This window comes from Drosophila takahashii, chromosome 2L (genome assembly GCF_030179915.1).
Source record: "Drosophila takahashii strain IR98-3 E-12201 chromosome 2L, DtakHiC1v2, whole genome shotgun sequence".
NCBI lineage: Eukaryota > Metazoa > Arthropoda > Insecta > Diptera > Drosophilidae > Drosophila > Drosophila takahashii.
In genome coordinates this window covers 5,626,786-5,641,128 of record NC_091678.1, presented here as the reverse complement: position 1 = coordinate 5,641,128, position 14,343 = coordinate 5,626,786, and the positions used below count along the sequence as shown (strand labels likewise).

General features: G+C 39.1%; 1 protein-coding gene and 1 long non-coding RNA gene across 2 annotated transcripts; both read right to left on the bottom strand.

Moving 5' to 3' along the window:
• Positions 1-8,003: 8,003 nt before the first annotated feature.
• Positions 8,004-8,525, bottom strand: LOC108055889 (putative leucine-rich repeat-containing protein DDB_G0290503). The gene has a single exon (XM_017139446.3). It carries the CDS (start codon positions 8,489-8,491, stop codon positions 8,033-8,035), a length of 459 nt encoding a protein of 152 aa, XP_016994935.2. The 5' UTR covers positions 8,492-8,525; the 3' UTR covers positions 8,004-8,032.
• A 2,087-nt stretch (positions 8,526-10,612) lies between these two features.
• Positions 10,613-11,342, bottom strand: LOC138912030 (uncharacterized). The gene is made up of 3 exons (XR_011417667.1): positions 11,072-11,342; positions 10,902-11,000; positions 10,613-10,830 (listed from the first exon to the last, which is right to left on the bottom strand). It is a non-coding gene; the product is annotated as an uncharacterized lncRNA (long non-coding RNA).
• Positions 11,343-14,343: the final 3,001 nt, after the last annotated feature.

The following is a 14,343-nucleotide window of genomic DNA, read 5'->3' as shown; positions in this document are numbered from 1 at the left end:
GTGCGCCACGCTTTTGTCTGGTTTGCATTTCAAAGTGAAATTCAAGTAAATGAAATACTTGGAAAAATGAGACGAAGTAGTTTGGGTTGGGAATGGCAGCGTGAGAATAGAAGGGGTGATCGTAAGTAAGTATATCTTTTGAAATAAAAATTTTGGTTTTAAAATATTTATTTTAAAAATAACAAAATGTTATTAAGTTTTTCCGGAGGAAATCTTTTTGATAATAAATCATATTATCCTTTTTTGGTATTTTTTCCGAATATTTATTGTAATTTTCAGATACAAGATAATTAATGTTCGGAAATTTTTAATTTATTCAAGAGAAAAATACCTTAAATCTTTTTGTGTATTTAAAAGCTCTTTAAATACTTTAAAATATCTTGATCGTGACTGATTCTTGCACCTCCGACTGAAGTTTACCGTGCCCCAAATTGATTTATTTGTGTAAAGCTCTTATTTGTTTGTTTATGGATAATTTGGAGAAAGCCCCAGTTCTCCCGTTTTTCGGAGGCCCAGTCCACCCTTCAATCACCAACCCCAATGATTGAGATTGATTCAGTGTCCAAATGTTGTTTTGCTCCATAACAAATTAAGTTGCTTGGCCGCCGAAAGATGTCGGCACAAACTGAGAGTTCCCTTTGACAGGAAGTGCCAGCTCAGGGCAAACAAGACGCCTTCTGCCTTTTTCGGTGGCAAAAGTAAAGAAGAAATAATAAAAAGCGGAGGAACTTAAGCCGCTTCACACTTGGCAAATCCCCAGCTTCCTACATGAAGAAACTAATGCATCCGACAAGTCTGCAGATGTGCAGATAAATATATGGAAAAATAGCATGCTCATCGCCTTCATCATGATCAAAACTCCCACTTGGAACAACAATGCATTTCCCTTTCCATTCCCAACTCGCCAGGTTGTGCATTTCGCTCGAATCGAATCGCACTCTCGTTTACGTTTAATTGAGTTTATTGATGCATATTTGAAGTTGGCCTCCTCCCCCCGTCGATTGCGACTGCGATTGCGATTTCGCTTTCGATTGTAGGCGGAAACTCCAAGGGTCGATCCGCCACTTGAAAGTGCAAAAATGCAATTAATTAAGCGCATTTATTTGCACACTCAATGGGCCGTTCGATGAGTGTGTGGATGCTGAGGTAAAAGTGGGTTTGGTGGTTCGCAAACGCGTGCCGATTTGGCCATCTATCGATGCCTCGACTGTGCGGTTATTCAAGTTATTAAAGTTGGCTTGGCACTGGCTAAAAGACGAAAAATTTAAGTGAAGATATACGAAGGCCAAGGAAATTAAAGACATTTTTTTTTACTAAAGTTTATTTTATATTCACTAGATTTTAGAACTCACAACTGGGTATTAGGAATATTCAAAATTTTGTAGGAAATGAATCCGTTATAAAAGTTTATTTTTGTCAACAATTTAAGTCATTATTTATCTTCCCAAAAAAATAATAGTATTTTTATACCCTTGTAGAGGGTATTATAATTTCAGTCAGATGTTTGCAACGCAGTGAAGGAGACGTTTCCGACCACATAAAGTATATATATTCTTGATCAGCATCACTAGACGAGTCGATCTAGCCATGTCCGTCTGTCCGTCTGTCCGTCGGTCCGTCTGTCCGTCTGTCCGTCTGTCCGTTTCTATGCGAACTAGTCTCTCAGTTTTAAAGATATCGCGATGAAACTTTCCCGAAAGTCTTCTTTCTATTGCAGGTAGTACATATGTCGGAGCGAGCCGAATCGGACCACTATATCTTAAGGCTCCCATAGGAATATTCAAAGATATATAAGAAAATTCATTGTTTTGTAGGAAGTTGGCGTTTTAATTCTTGACTCTTTAAAAACAAAATTCAAAAATAGAAACGCTGAATCTGAAATCCCTGGAACAGCACCGAGTGAGCATTACTTTATCTGCAAGGGCATATAAGCTTCGGCTGGCCGAAGGTAGCTTCCTTTCTTGTTAATATAGAAATGGAGTAGATCAGAATAAAGAATGTAATTTTATTGTTTTTAAAAATTAATTTTACATGATTTACATAATTCTTAACTTACATAAATATTCTGTTATCTTCTAATTAAAATGTTCTCTATTGGAATCTCTTCATGACTCGGTGTTTAAGCATTCCCTGACCCCATGTAACGGACCCTATTTGACCTTGCAACCTTCTCACCATATTCCTCTGCCATAAACTGACCATTTGAGAAGAATCTTTTACAACTCCCACACGATTTTCCCTGGCTGCCTGGCGATGCATCCGAGTTCGAGTTCATTAAACGCCGAGCAGCTAATTAAGGCGCAATCGAGTTAATTTCTGTTCTAAGCGAGGCGGTTAATTAAGTGGGCAGACAGCATCGGAATCGGTGGAATCGCCAGAATCGGGGGCGTACCAAAATTATGCACTAATGTGTCGGCATACACACACTTTTCCCCTTGGAGCGTTTTCCCGCCGATTGGCATTCAATTCGATTCGATTCTGCGACTGCGACTGCGGTCAATGGTGATTCAATTAAGGCCGCTGGTTGCATTGTGTTTGGTTTGTTGAACTCGGCGGAGGAATGCCTCGAATCCGCCTCGATTGATCCGCCTTGGCGTTAATGTTAATCCAGCCCGCATCTCTGAACTCCAGGCTCGCTCACTCGATTAAAAAAGAAGAGCACCCGCAGTTTCTGGGCGCCATAAACAAGGTGACTTTACTGGCTCGAATCAGTTGGCACTTTGCAGTTCTCTGGGTAGTTGGTAGTCGTCCTCGCAGCGGGAAGGTAAATACTTCAGGTGTGTCGGCGGCTGCCCCACAAATGCGATAAGTTCAACGCGGTGCGATCGATGAGTTATGGTTATGGCAGCATTTAAAGTCGCATCTCGTGAGTGGATATTTCGTGATTTGACTGGCTAAAAAGGCATATCTAAAGTGTTATGGCTGCCGGTGGGGTGAGATTCAATAGTTATTTTAAAGCTATTGGTCGTCCTTTAAGGTTAGCTATAAAGTTTTATGTTATTGGTAAAAACAGCAGGCATATGGTAATATTTTTAAAAATATTATTCCCCTGTTTCATTGTTTCTTTTACGATTTAACTTTATTAAAATTCTGTTTTTAGATTTTGTATTTCTTTATTTGTTTTCTACATGATACATTTTATGATAGCTATTTTACTTAGTTAATATGAATGATTCACTAACTCCTTTGCCTACCCTCGGCGTCTGTCCACTCATCATTTGACTGCACTTCAGAGCACTCATCTTTCTCTCATTCTGGTTTATCAAACATGGCCATAAAATCAGCTAATATGACCAAATGCATTTGCATGGCTCGTACATATCCACAGAGCAAAAGCCAAGTTGCTCAACTCCAACATTTGCACATCTCACACTCGGGTGTGAAAATTATAATTGAATTCAATAAAGTTGTCGTGTGATGGCATTTGATTTTTCCTAATTGCCTGGCTGCAACCTCTCTCTTTCTCTTTCTGGATTTTTTCCCTTCCTGCATAAAGTGGCAAATCTTACGATTTCAATTAACGATTCGATTCGATTTGAGAGGTGTGGAGGTGGAGAGGTCACAGCCCATCACAATTCCAGCCGTCGGTCCATGTGACATTAAATTACGTTTTTATTTCGTTTGCCGTAAACCGGAAATTGCGACATACGCACGGAAGTCAAGTCAATAAATGGCGAAGCTTTCCACCCATCTCCTACCACCCCCTTTTATTTTCCCAACCCCCTCAGCAGCTCAAAACTAGTTACACAAATTGCTCGAAAAACTCAATAACATTTATGAAACTTGAGCGAAGCGAACTTCTCCATTCAATCGCCCCCCTTTTACACCTCCCATGTGTTCCGAAAAGAGAAATTTCCAAAAAGAAAATCAGGGGAAAAAAGCCAGGGAAAAAATTGTTTTTCAATTAAAAAGTTTATGTTACTGCTGCTTCTGCTGCTGCGTGCAGACAAATTTGCCATTCAATTTGCCCGCTGGACACGAAGGGGGTCAGTGTCAGGATATGGGATTTTCAGGGGGTTAAGGTGGGGCAACGAGGGGTTAAGGCGGGGCCAGGTGTCTGTGTGGTCTCACTGAACGTGCTCAGGTGTACAACTTGGTTACGAGTATGATGCATGCTGGCTGCCATAAATTGTCGAGAAATGCGTCCGATTTTCAAGTTAATTGTTTTTGTTATAGTTTAAAGAAAAGTGGGAAAAAAATTGGGGAACAATTCGATGGTGAATGAGTAACGTTTGCAAGCAAAAGCATTATTGAATTTAAATTGAAATTTTATTTTTACAAAATGCACATTAGTTAAATAAGAAATAAATACTATTGAGATCTTTATTTTACAAATTTAAATTATAAAATATGTTTCTCAATTTAAAAGCATAAAATCCATTTTTTGTAGGCAAAGATAAACCCAAATTTATAATTATTGAAGTATTAAGTGATTTAATTATTTTTTTAGAAGGTAACTTTAAATTATTTGAACTATTTTTTATTCAATTCTTTAATCTTTTACTAACATTAATTTTTACCTTTTTTATCTTTACTGAATTAACAAATTTTAAGCAATCTGGTAATACAACCAAATTTAAGTGTTATTAAATCGCATTGCAGTGACCTCTTTACCTTGCTCGTTATCTGCGATCTGAGTCGACCACCCACAGGCAACAGTCACCAAGGTGTTAAACATGCCCTCCATTTCCCGGCCATTTCCTTCGACTTCGTTTGCCCAGCGGAGAGTAAAAAAAAACACTGATAAGTTGACTGGCTGTTTTTCCAGCCAAGTTTACATAGCATTTAACACTCTCTTCACTCATTTTTTCTGTTTGGTCTTATGTGCCATAAATTATGCAGAGTGTGAGCATATTTGATGTCCTCCGCCCGGCGATTCGATGCCAGGAGCACCTGCTCCCCGACTTCTTGGGGCATCATTAGCAGTCCACAGGCATATGAAAAAACACAGAAAACCCAACCGAAAAGCGAGAAAAAATTCGGAATTTTTTGTCGCCCGCATTAGGGATATGTGGGTGGATATACCTATATGTATCCCCTTTATTATTTATGCCTGGCACGTCGATGGTGTGGAAAACCCTTCCCCCAAAGTCCAGGTTAAGTTATTTTCCACCACCCCCAGCCGAAAACTCGATAAGCTGCTTTCTGCGGCCGGCTGTTGTTAATCTTAACACAACATTTAACTCAGCCTTGTGGCTATCTTTGGGCGGCCAGGAGAAGGCACCCAACCACCCACTTTTAACCACCCACCGGGAGTGCAACATTCGCAGAGCCACGTGTGCCACATTAGATTCGTCGCCAAGCACGCGGCGCATTTGTTGTACTTTCAGGCAACTTTTCCCTCGCCCCGATGCAATTGACTTGAACTAATCCAAATATTATCGCCAACAAAGGGGGAAACGTGGGTGGATGTGGGCAACAATTGCGATTGTCGCATGCCAACATCATTAAAAATTGTTTTGATTAATAACCAGAACGCAGAAGCACGCGTCGGCCCTTGTCTTTTGATCAGCACTTTTATTTCGTTTCTGCTCCGTTCTTATTTTCCGTCAATATTTGCGAAATGCGGAACACAAATTTTAAAAATTCTCCCCAGAGGGAGAGTTATCTAGAGATTTTATAATTGCTGGCGAGTTATCAAGGGGAAAAATGGAAAAGAAACCAAGAATATTTGTTTGCTCGAACAAAGAATTGTTCATGTTTGCCTGCAAATTGTACAATGAGCAGCTGATGATATCAGTTTTTTTACCTTTATATGGGGGTAAGATATGCTAAGCAAACGGTACGTGTCGGAAGAAATGATTCCCGGAACAGATGGAAAATTTGACAGATATCGAGGTTTATGAACGATCCACAAAGAGTGGAAAAAACCATTACAATTAATATCTAATAAATATTTGATTGGTTACACATTCATTTGTAAAGGTATATTTTATTTAAATTTAAAAATAAATTATTCACAAAGTAAGACAAAGATCCCATCTACAATTTAATTTATTTTTATATTATATATCGTTCTTTCGAGCCAAACATCAAACCTTGTTTCACATTAAACATCTCCAATGGCGCCTCTGTTTATGTTAAACTCAGCTGTTCCCCAAAAATCGATCCATAAAACAGATACGTTTTATAATTTGTTGTATCGCCGGTTGATCGTTACGACCTCTTGACGAATGCATCGCAGAGCGCCACTCAAATCGGAGTGCCATCAGGTTATTGGGGCTAAGTGAAAGTAAATTTTTGGTATTTTTATGGACATCCATTGGGCTGGGGACAGATACAGATGCCATTAATGTTGCATTCCATTACGAATCTCTTTTCTTCGGCGCTGGAGTGTTGAAAGCTCTTTTGTCTGTCGCCCAGTCGCACTTCACACCGAATTGCTTAATCAGAGTGCTTCTTTCTTCTATCCGTCGCATCAAAATCGTCTATATATCGCATATATATCGGGTATATATCCATAAGCGCATTCTTTAAGTGTGGCCGAGGCCCAGTGGCTTGACAAAGGCGATTAAAATAATTGGCCAGCGACGATTCTTCGATTCTTGTCCGTGGTAAAAGCCATTCCGAGCTGATTTATTGCATTATAAATTTGTGCGCATGCCTAAGAAGCTAAGATTTTGAAATTTTAGAAAGTTGAAAGTCCCCTACCCCTCCCTCCGCCGAAGAGAGCCCTACCTTCTTCCGAATTCTCCGCACTCGGATATTTTATTAGCTACTACGCATCTATAAATTATGCCTAATGAGGCGGCTAGACGTCGAAGACAACAAAAGTCTGAGTTCTTGAGGCTGGGCCCTTTGAATATATGTACGGATATGTGTGTATTTTGAGTACTTTGGACTGCGGGGGAAATGGTGTGAAATTGTAATTGGATTGGAATGCGCAATGAGGCGGAAATGTAATGCAAAATGTTGAAACAAATGGATCTTGTTTGTCAATTAAAGTGTGACCATAAAACATGTCACAATGATGTATGCCCAAAGTGGATTTCATAATCCCCGGCACACACAGAATTACATGAATTTTATACTTTTACGAGCGGCTGATTCAATTGGAATTTGGTCGTTAACGAAGTGAACGATCTTATGGCTTTAATATAAAGTTTTGACACTTGGGAGTTTATGGTGGCACTTGATTAGTTTAAAAATTAAAATATAAAAATTACAAAATATAAAAAAATTTCCAAAAACAAATGAATCTCTTGAAAATTCAATGACACATCCTTTTGCTCGTAACTTTCCCATTATTCAATCAGTTATCAACCTAAGTGAATGTAAATCCAGTTTCTTATCAAACCTTTGGGCCGCCAAATAGATCATTCCAAACATCATTCCGACTATCAGCACCACCATCATCATTTTGTGGGGACGAATGTTACGACACATGGATTCTGGGTAAATAAGAACCCTTTTTTTTAGCTAACTGGCCTTAAAAATGAAGAGTGAGGATGGGGAATGCGAGGGTCATGGCGACAGCAATAATTCAAATGGGAGCAGCATTACTCAAAAGGCGAATTGTGTGTGCGGTTGACAGTCGGCGGAGCTAACGAATGAAACCCTGGCCTGTTCCCTTTGGTTTTGATTCATGGTCGTTGGCCACTGGCCCGTTCTTCTTCTTCATCATCAGCTCTTGGCCAGGTCTAATCGCCTTGGCGACACCTATTTTCGTAGGCGCGACATCCCCCGGCCCCCTCTGCAATCCACTCCATTTGGGACCCCAAGTCACATTCACATCCGTGCGTATGAGCATCATCAGTTGCCAGACCGTAACTAAAATGAGACGCCAAACAAAAAGCAATTACGTGTGCTGCCTGCCCTTTTGAGTTACTGAAAAGAAGGAAAGGGTGATTCGGGGGAGTAGGGTGATTCGTTTGGGGTTACCAGCATTGAATAAAATTCCTTATCGCCATGAGAGTTGCACGCGAAGAGAGGGATATCTTTGGGATGGGAGCGTGAAAAGCGATCGGTAGAGTCGAAACCCTAAAAGTTCCTAGCCTTAATCGTTTAATAAAAAAATATATACGTTTTATTTTTAATGCTCAGTGAAATAAACTACAATCTGGCGGGGTATATCCTTCCAGTTATCCTTTATTGTTTCCCATGCGGTTGTGGCATTGGTAGCCAGTTCGTCAGCTTTCAAATCTTTTAATTTTTCCTTCAGCTTGGGCTTCACTATATCTTTCATTGTATTCCAGAAGGCAGAACTGGTTTCCTGATTCTTAATGCTGCCTTCGCAGACCCGAAGAAGTTCCTCTTTTTGTAAAAGTTCGCTTCTTAGCCGATCCAATTCCATGACATTGGCGTTATTTAACTTGATATCATCCAGTTTTTTCAACGAGTCGTTGATCTGCGACTCCAGTGTTTGTAATTCCTGTTCCTTTGCTTCAATAAGTTTACCATATCCAGCGACTATATTTTTTAGTCTGTCACTAGAACACAAACTTTGGTGTGAAATCAACAAGAGTGCAAAAAATACTATATATTTCTTCATTATTTTTTTTTGCGCTCAGATCAGACTTGATATGTTGACGACGACTCAGCGTACTAAACTAAAATGGAAATAATCTTCATTCATTTAATTTTTGCACCATAGACTGTTGTTTACAATCTATGTGAGCCATTAATTTGTATTGTATATATTGGATGATTACAAAGTCTAAATATAAATGGGGTGACTTCATTTCAATAGAATAAAGGCAGGTTCAGTTGTCAAGGAATTGTAAACATATTTAATATTTTCTTATTCATCTAAAAATTGTATTTAATTTTATATATGCCTCAAATTATATAAATAACATAAAATAATAAAAAAAATGTTGTATTTTTTATTTATTTTTGAGTATTTTTTTAACTTCATATTTTTATGCAGTTTTCATTTTATTCAGAAAATTTTAAAATTCACTACAAAGTGCACTCATTTGTATTTCCCTCGTGATTTTATGCCACCACTAGCTCAAAGATTCATAGCTCAGATATATGAACAACAGAGAGCGAAGTACTGAGAAGCCCAAGATACGTAGTCGCCGAACAAAAGGCAGTGGCAATTAATCTTCGCTTCTGAGTTTGGCTTCAAGGTGAATTGTGTGGCATGCGCCCGAGGGCCAAAAGCCCGATGTGTTTGGGTCTCTTCCTTAACCCACGAGGCCCACGAGGCCCCCGCTCCCTGCTAATGACGGTGGGTTAAATGCCGTGCTGCATTCAACTTTAACTCATTGAATTATAAATTATGCCTGCCTCGATTTGTGTGTACGGTGGAGAGTGGGAAGAGGGAGAACTTTTGGCATTGCCCAATTGACAGCTATTTTTGGAGGTCCCCTTCTCCTTCCCTCTGAACGAAGAGCACCCAAGAGCAAACCATATGTATCCGAAGCCACGACCTGGGTAATTTGCTTTATGATCCCAGCCTCGACTTTTGCCTGGGGCCTGCTCCCTGGGCCGATTGCCAAAATCCAGAAATCAGAACCCAGGGCCCAGGATGTCCGAGAACGTGTGAAAAACTCAGTCAGGCGTAAGTGCGCCCGGTATAATTTCTGGGATAGGGACTTTCGGGCTCGATTCGGAATGGGACTGGGTTCAGTGCACGTGGAAAATATGCTCCTGTTTTCGGGCTCATCACGGCATGCAAAGGATCGAATGGAGTTCACCGGAGTGTAAGGCATGGACACACAGCGCAAATCACCTGGAAGTAATAGCCATCGGTAGTATCTACCGAAAACAATGACAGCCTTTTCTGCAATTTATTGATTCTGTCTGACATTGAAACTGGAGCTGCTGATGTCTGCATTTGTTTCGGGTCGTCATGAAGGCGACTAAACGTGAGTTTGATTAATGTTTAAAAACGATTTGGGATTGGTCAAGTTAAAGGTAAATGAAAAGATGCAGAAAATAAGCAAATTATATTTGCATAATCAGAGAAAAATAGAATGATTGAATTTAATATTTAAGGAAAGTTTTACAATACCCAATAACTCTTTCTTCTCTCTCAACTTTTCATTTTCTATATAGCCATGCATACATTTTTAATAACCCATATAAGAACTTGAAGTTTCCCAACTTATAGAACTCTTTCTACTTCTCAGCTTCAAATGCAAGCCGCAGGCAAAATTGTCGAGTCTGAGATGACCCACATATGTATTACCCAGACTTTGGGACGAATCTCATCTCATCTCACACTTCTTGGGGCTCTTCTTTTGTCTTCGTTTCCATTTTCCCCCAGCCTCTTGGCTTTTTGTGTTGTTATCTTAAGTGCACTTTTGAAGTGTTTTATTTATTGCACGACTTTTTCCTCTCGCCGCAGTTTTCTCTCCTTCTTAAATGCGGAAAGTGTTTCATAATTCAGAGCCGTAGTTTGACTCCAATTTCGATGCGGATTCAGATTCTCATTTCCCATCTCCCCTGCCCAATTCCTCACTTTGGACCACACGTCGTCAGTGTCGCCAAGTGTTTCTTCGGCTCTTTGGCTGGATATGATGGTATCATCTCGATTCAATCCAGGGGCGCGTTATGTGTGTGGCTTTTATGGGCTGGCCATAAAAGAAAACTAAAAAAACTTAACAAAATACTTTTTTCTTTGTTATTTATATTTGTTACAGTTTGAGCGCATCTTTCGGACTTTTCCTACGGTTTTTTCTTTTTATCTATCAGGGCGCTGTCTCTAATTGCATAGAACTGCGACCGCCCATTCCCATAGACAATATATGGGCATCTTCTCGTTTTCGGGATGGCTTTGTTTTGATTGCTGCTGGTCGGAGATCTGGAAACAACGTTTATGATGATGCGATTCGGTCCATAAACATGCCGGACTTCAGATAAGAAATCGTTTGTCTTGCTCTTAAGCAGATAAGTCGGTCAATTCATTAAATATAATTTATTTTAAAATATTTAGATAAACTTAAATTTACCTCAGGAACAATTAGGTAAAAATCATTGATAATAAATTTATTTATTAAAACAATTATTGTCGGTCGAGTTTAATCCTTTCATTTATTCGTTATGGTTTCCTGTGTGGTAGTTAGATTCAAATTTAAAATATTAAAGTTCGTTCTCGAGCTTAGGCCTTACTATACTATACCTTAATTGTTTTTCAGCTTTTTGGATTTTTAAGTCTTTCTACATTTTAAAGTCTCTTTTACTTTGTGGTTTACTTCGTCGCTTTGCCGTTCCAACTCCACGATTTCAACAGATAGTAAGATATTGGCATTCAATTTTTCTAAAATGCCGGTTTTTTGCGAGCCCAGTTCGTGAGCTTCCCTCAAAAAATCACATTTGTCAATGCAACACAAGCTTAGGTGTCAAATCAACAAGAGTACGAAAATACTATAAATTTCTATGATGTCGACGACTCAACGTTCTGAACTGAAATGAAAGTAATCTTTATTCAAATGGAATATTTTTTACAATCTTGTGATCTATTAAATGTTAAATATATATGGGATGATTAAAAAATGTAAATATAAAAGGATTGTCTTAATTTTATAAGAACAAAGAAAGGTTCAATTGTTAAGGATTTGTAAACATCTTAAGCATTTTCTTGTCTATACTAAAATTGGCTTTAATTTTATGAAATTCTTCAGGCATCTTTTTCTGTTCCCCTTAGTCGCTTATCAACATTAATCACTCTTTGTTTATACTTCAATTTTGTTTCGGGTTTTTAATGGTTCATTTCAATTGGAATTTGATGCTAGATGTCTCGTCTTGGTGCTCTGAAAAGTTGAAACATGAGCCGCTAAACATTTCGAAAGAATATGAGGCTTAATTTTCTTTTTTTATTATTTTCGAAATGCAGTTGCTTATCTCGCTAGCTGATAACCTTCACAAGTCTGGGCGTAGAACAAAGAATAATAGAGAGTGAAATTGTAATATTTTCCCCATTGGATGGCGAGGCCCGCACTTCAAGTAACCCTCTGGATGAATGCCCTTCCCTTGTTCGATTCCCACAATCGAGCTGAGAACTGAAAGCAATTTGCAAAATGTGTTGAGAATCTTTTGGGTGATTAGAGCCCGACACCGGGACTCGAATGTCACTGCCAGCCAATTGATTGATATTCGATCCACAGGGGCAGCGTAGATATTTACCAAAGTGATAACCTTAGTTCGGGGCCGGATTATGTTGTGATCCGATCGACGTGTGCGCTCAGTTTTCCCATCACGTGCCACACGCGACCTTGGTTTTATTTTCTGCGACATTTTCTGCAACATGCGGCAACCTCTTGAATTTCACTGGAAAATCTCGCTTTTTTCCGGAGGGGAGAAGTCCGGGCAGCGGAGGGTTAATGTCGGGATTTGGCGGCTCTTCAAAGCAGCTGCAGCATTTTCCTGGCAAGCGAAAAATACGCCAGAATCCCCCTGTCTGCGGCTACTCTTCTTCACATTTTCCTGGCTTTTCGCTTTTTTCTACTCCATTTTTCTTTTTTTTTGGCATCTCTGCACTGTCTATGCGGCAATAAACCAAATTAAAATCACAAATTAGCCTGCTGCAGTGGCACTCAGTCGGCAAACTTATGCTTTACTCTGATTTATGTTATAGTTTTTAGACAAATTCGAATTAAGTTTTAACATAAATACTTAGAGCACTTTTGAATGGTTTTTTATTTAATAACAAATATGAATAGATTTAACATAAAATATTTAAATGGAAACTTTAATTATATTAAAAAATTAATTGATTTAATAATCATGTAAAATATTACATTTTTGTAAAGCAATTTATTGTCAAATTTCAATAAATTAAAAATATTGTAATACTTTCTTTCATTTTATAGGATTATTGTGATGCACACTTAAATTTTTGATCTCTTAAAAATACTAAAATTACCTGAGCTGCTCGATTTTTGCTTTCATTTCGACCCATATACTTATTGTGCAACATTTTCACCCAATACATTTAATCTCCCCAGCTGAAAAAGAGTATATCCAGCGACCCATATTGTGAAAAACAATCACAGTTTTCTTCACAACAAATTCTTAACGCAAAACCAATAAACAATTACGCATCCATGATCACCTCTTCGGCGGCATTGTCATTGTCATCCCCTGACCACTCGATTTCCACCCCCTTTTTCCCCTTCCTATGGCCACTTTTCACAAGGACTCTCGACTGGCGACCCTTGGCCACCAAAAATGTGGAAAGCCGGCAATCAGCGGCCATTGAATTGCATTTGCCACCGGCAATCCCGTTGCCGGATTTATGCGCCATTATTTCGTGTAATCCATGTGAAATAGGGGCACTGGACATGCGACTGCAGTTCATTTTGGGAACATTTTTGAGAACATCCTAACCACTCGAGCGAAAAGGTTGCGAAAATGGTGCGCAAGCGTAAAGACCGGAACCAGAAATGGAATAGGATCGCATTAGCCGGATGTCCGTTATGGTGGCCAGCTGTCTGTCGCATCTATCCTGCTGATTTTCCACCCCCTCGGAAGCCAAATGAAATTTGCAAACAATTCAAATGGAATTTGTACATGCAATTTTCAACCTTTTGAGTGCTTTACACTCGAGGAGGGGTAAAAATGTTTGACAACTTGATCACTGGCTGTCCGAACAACAAAGTTGTTGCATTTTTCACCCGGCCACGCCCCCGCACCGCAGTCCGCCCCCTTTACACACGACGCCACATCCTCATCCACATCCATCTACATACTACAACAAATCACTCAGCCCGAAAGTCAAGTCAAGTCAAAGAGTCGAGAGCATGGCATAAATGTTTAACAACCAAACTGCAGTTTAATTGCCCAACCAAAGCGAAGGAAAAAACATTGTTTATTTTTTCTTCGGTGGAGTCGGTTGGTGGAAATGACAGGCAATGCCGGCGGAAGAAGAATAGCAAAAATAAAATGTGACCCAAACAATCTGGCAGATAGGCTCGTAAAACGAGCGGTGCCAACTAAAAGACAAAAAAATGAGTTGGAAAAAAAGAGAATGAAAGGTTTTTCTGTGGTCGAAAACTCAAAAGATGAAAACGACAACGCAAAAACAAATTATGAAGTAAACAAAGCCGGGTTACATGTCATCCATACAAGGCCTTGTTACAGTGTCCTCGGCTTAACAGGCAATTAATTCATTTACAAGCTGAAAAAGAGTCGAGATTGCAGCTATTCGGTTATATGATGGCCAATGGAAACTTCAAATTGGCCTGCAATACAAACATCGAACGGAAAATAGTCATCATTAACTTTAATAGGAAAGGTTACTTTAGTATACGGTCACTGAGGATATGATAATCTCTGTATCAGCTTTCCATTGAGTGAATTTTCTAAAATCATATCAGATATCATATCATATTCAGTTCTTTAATCAGATACAGTTATTGATATACTTGCAATAAGATGCGAACTAATATTTAT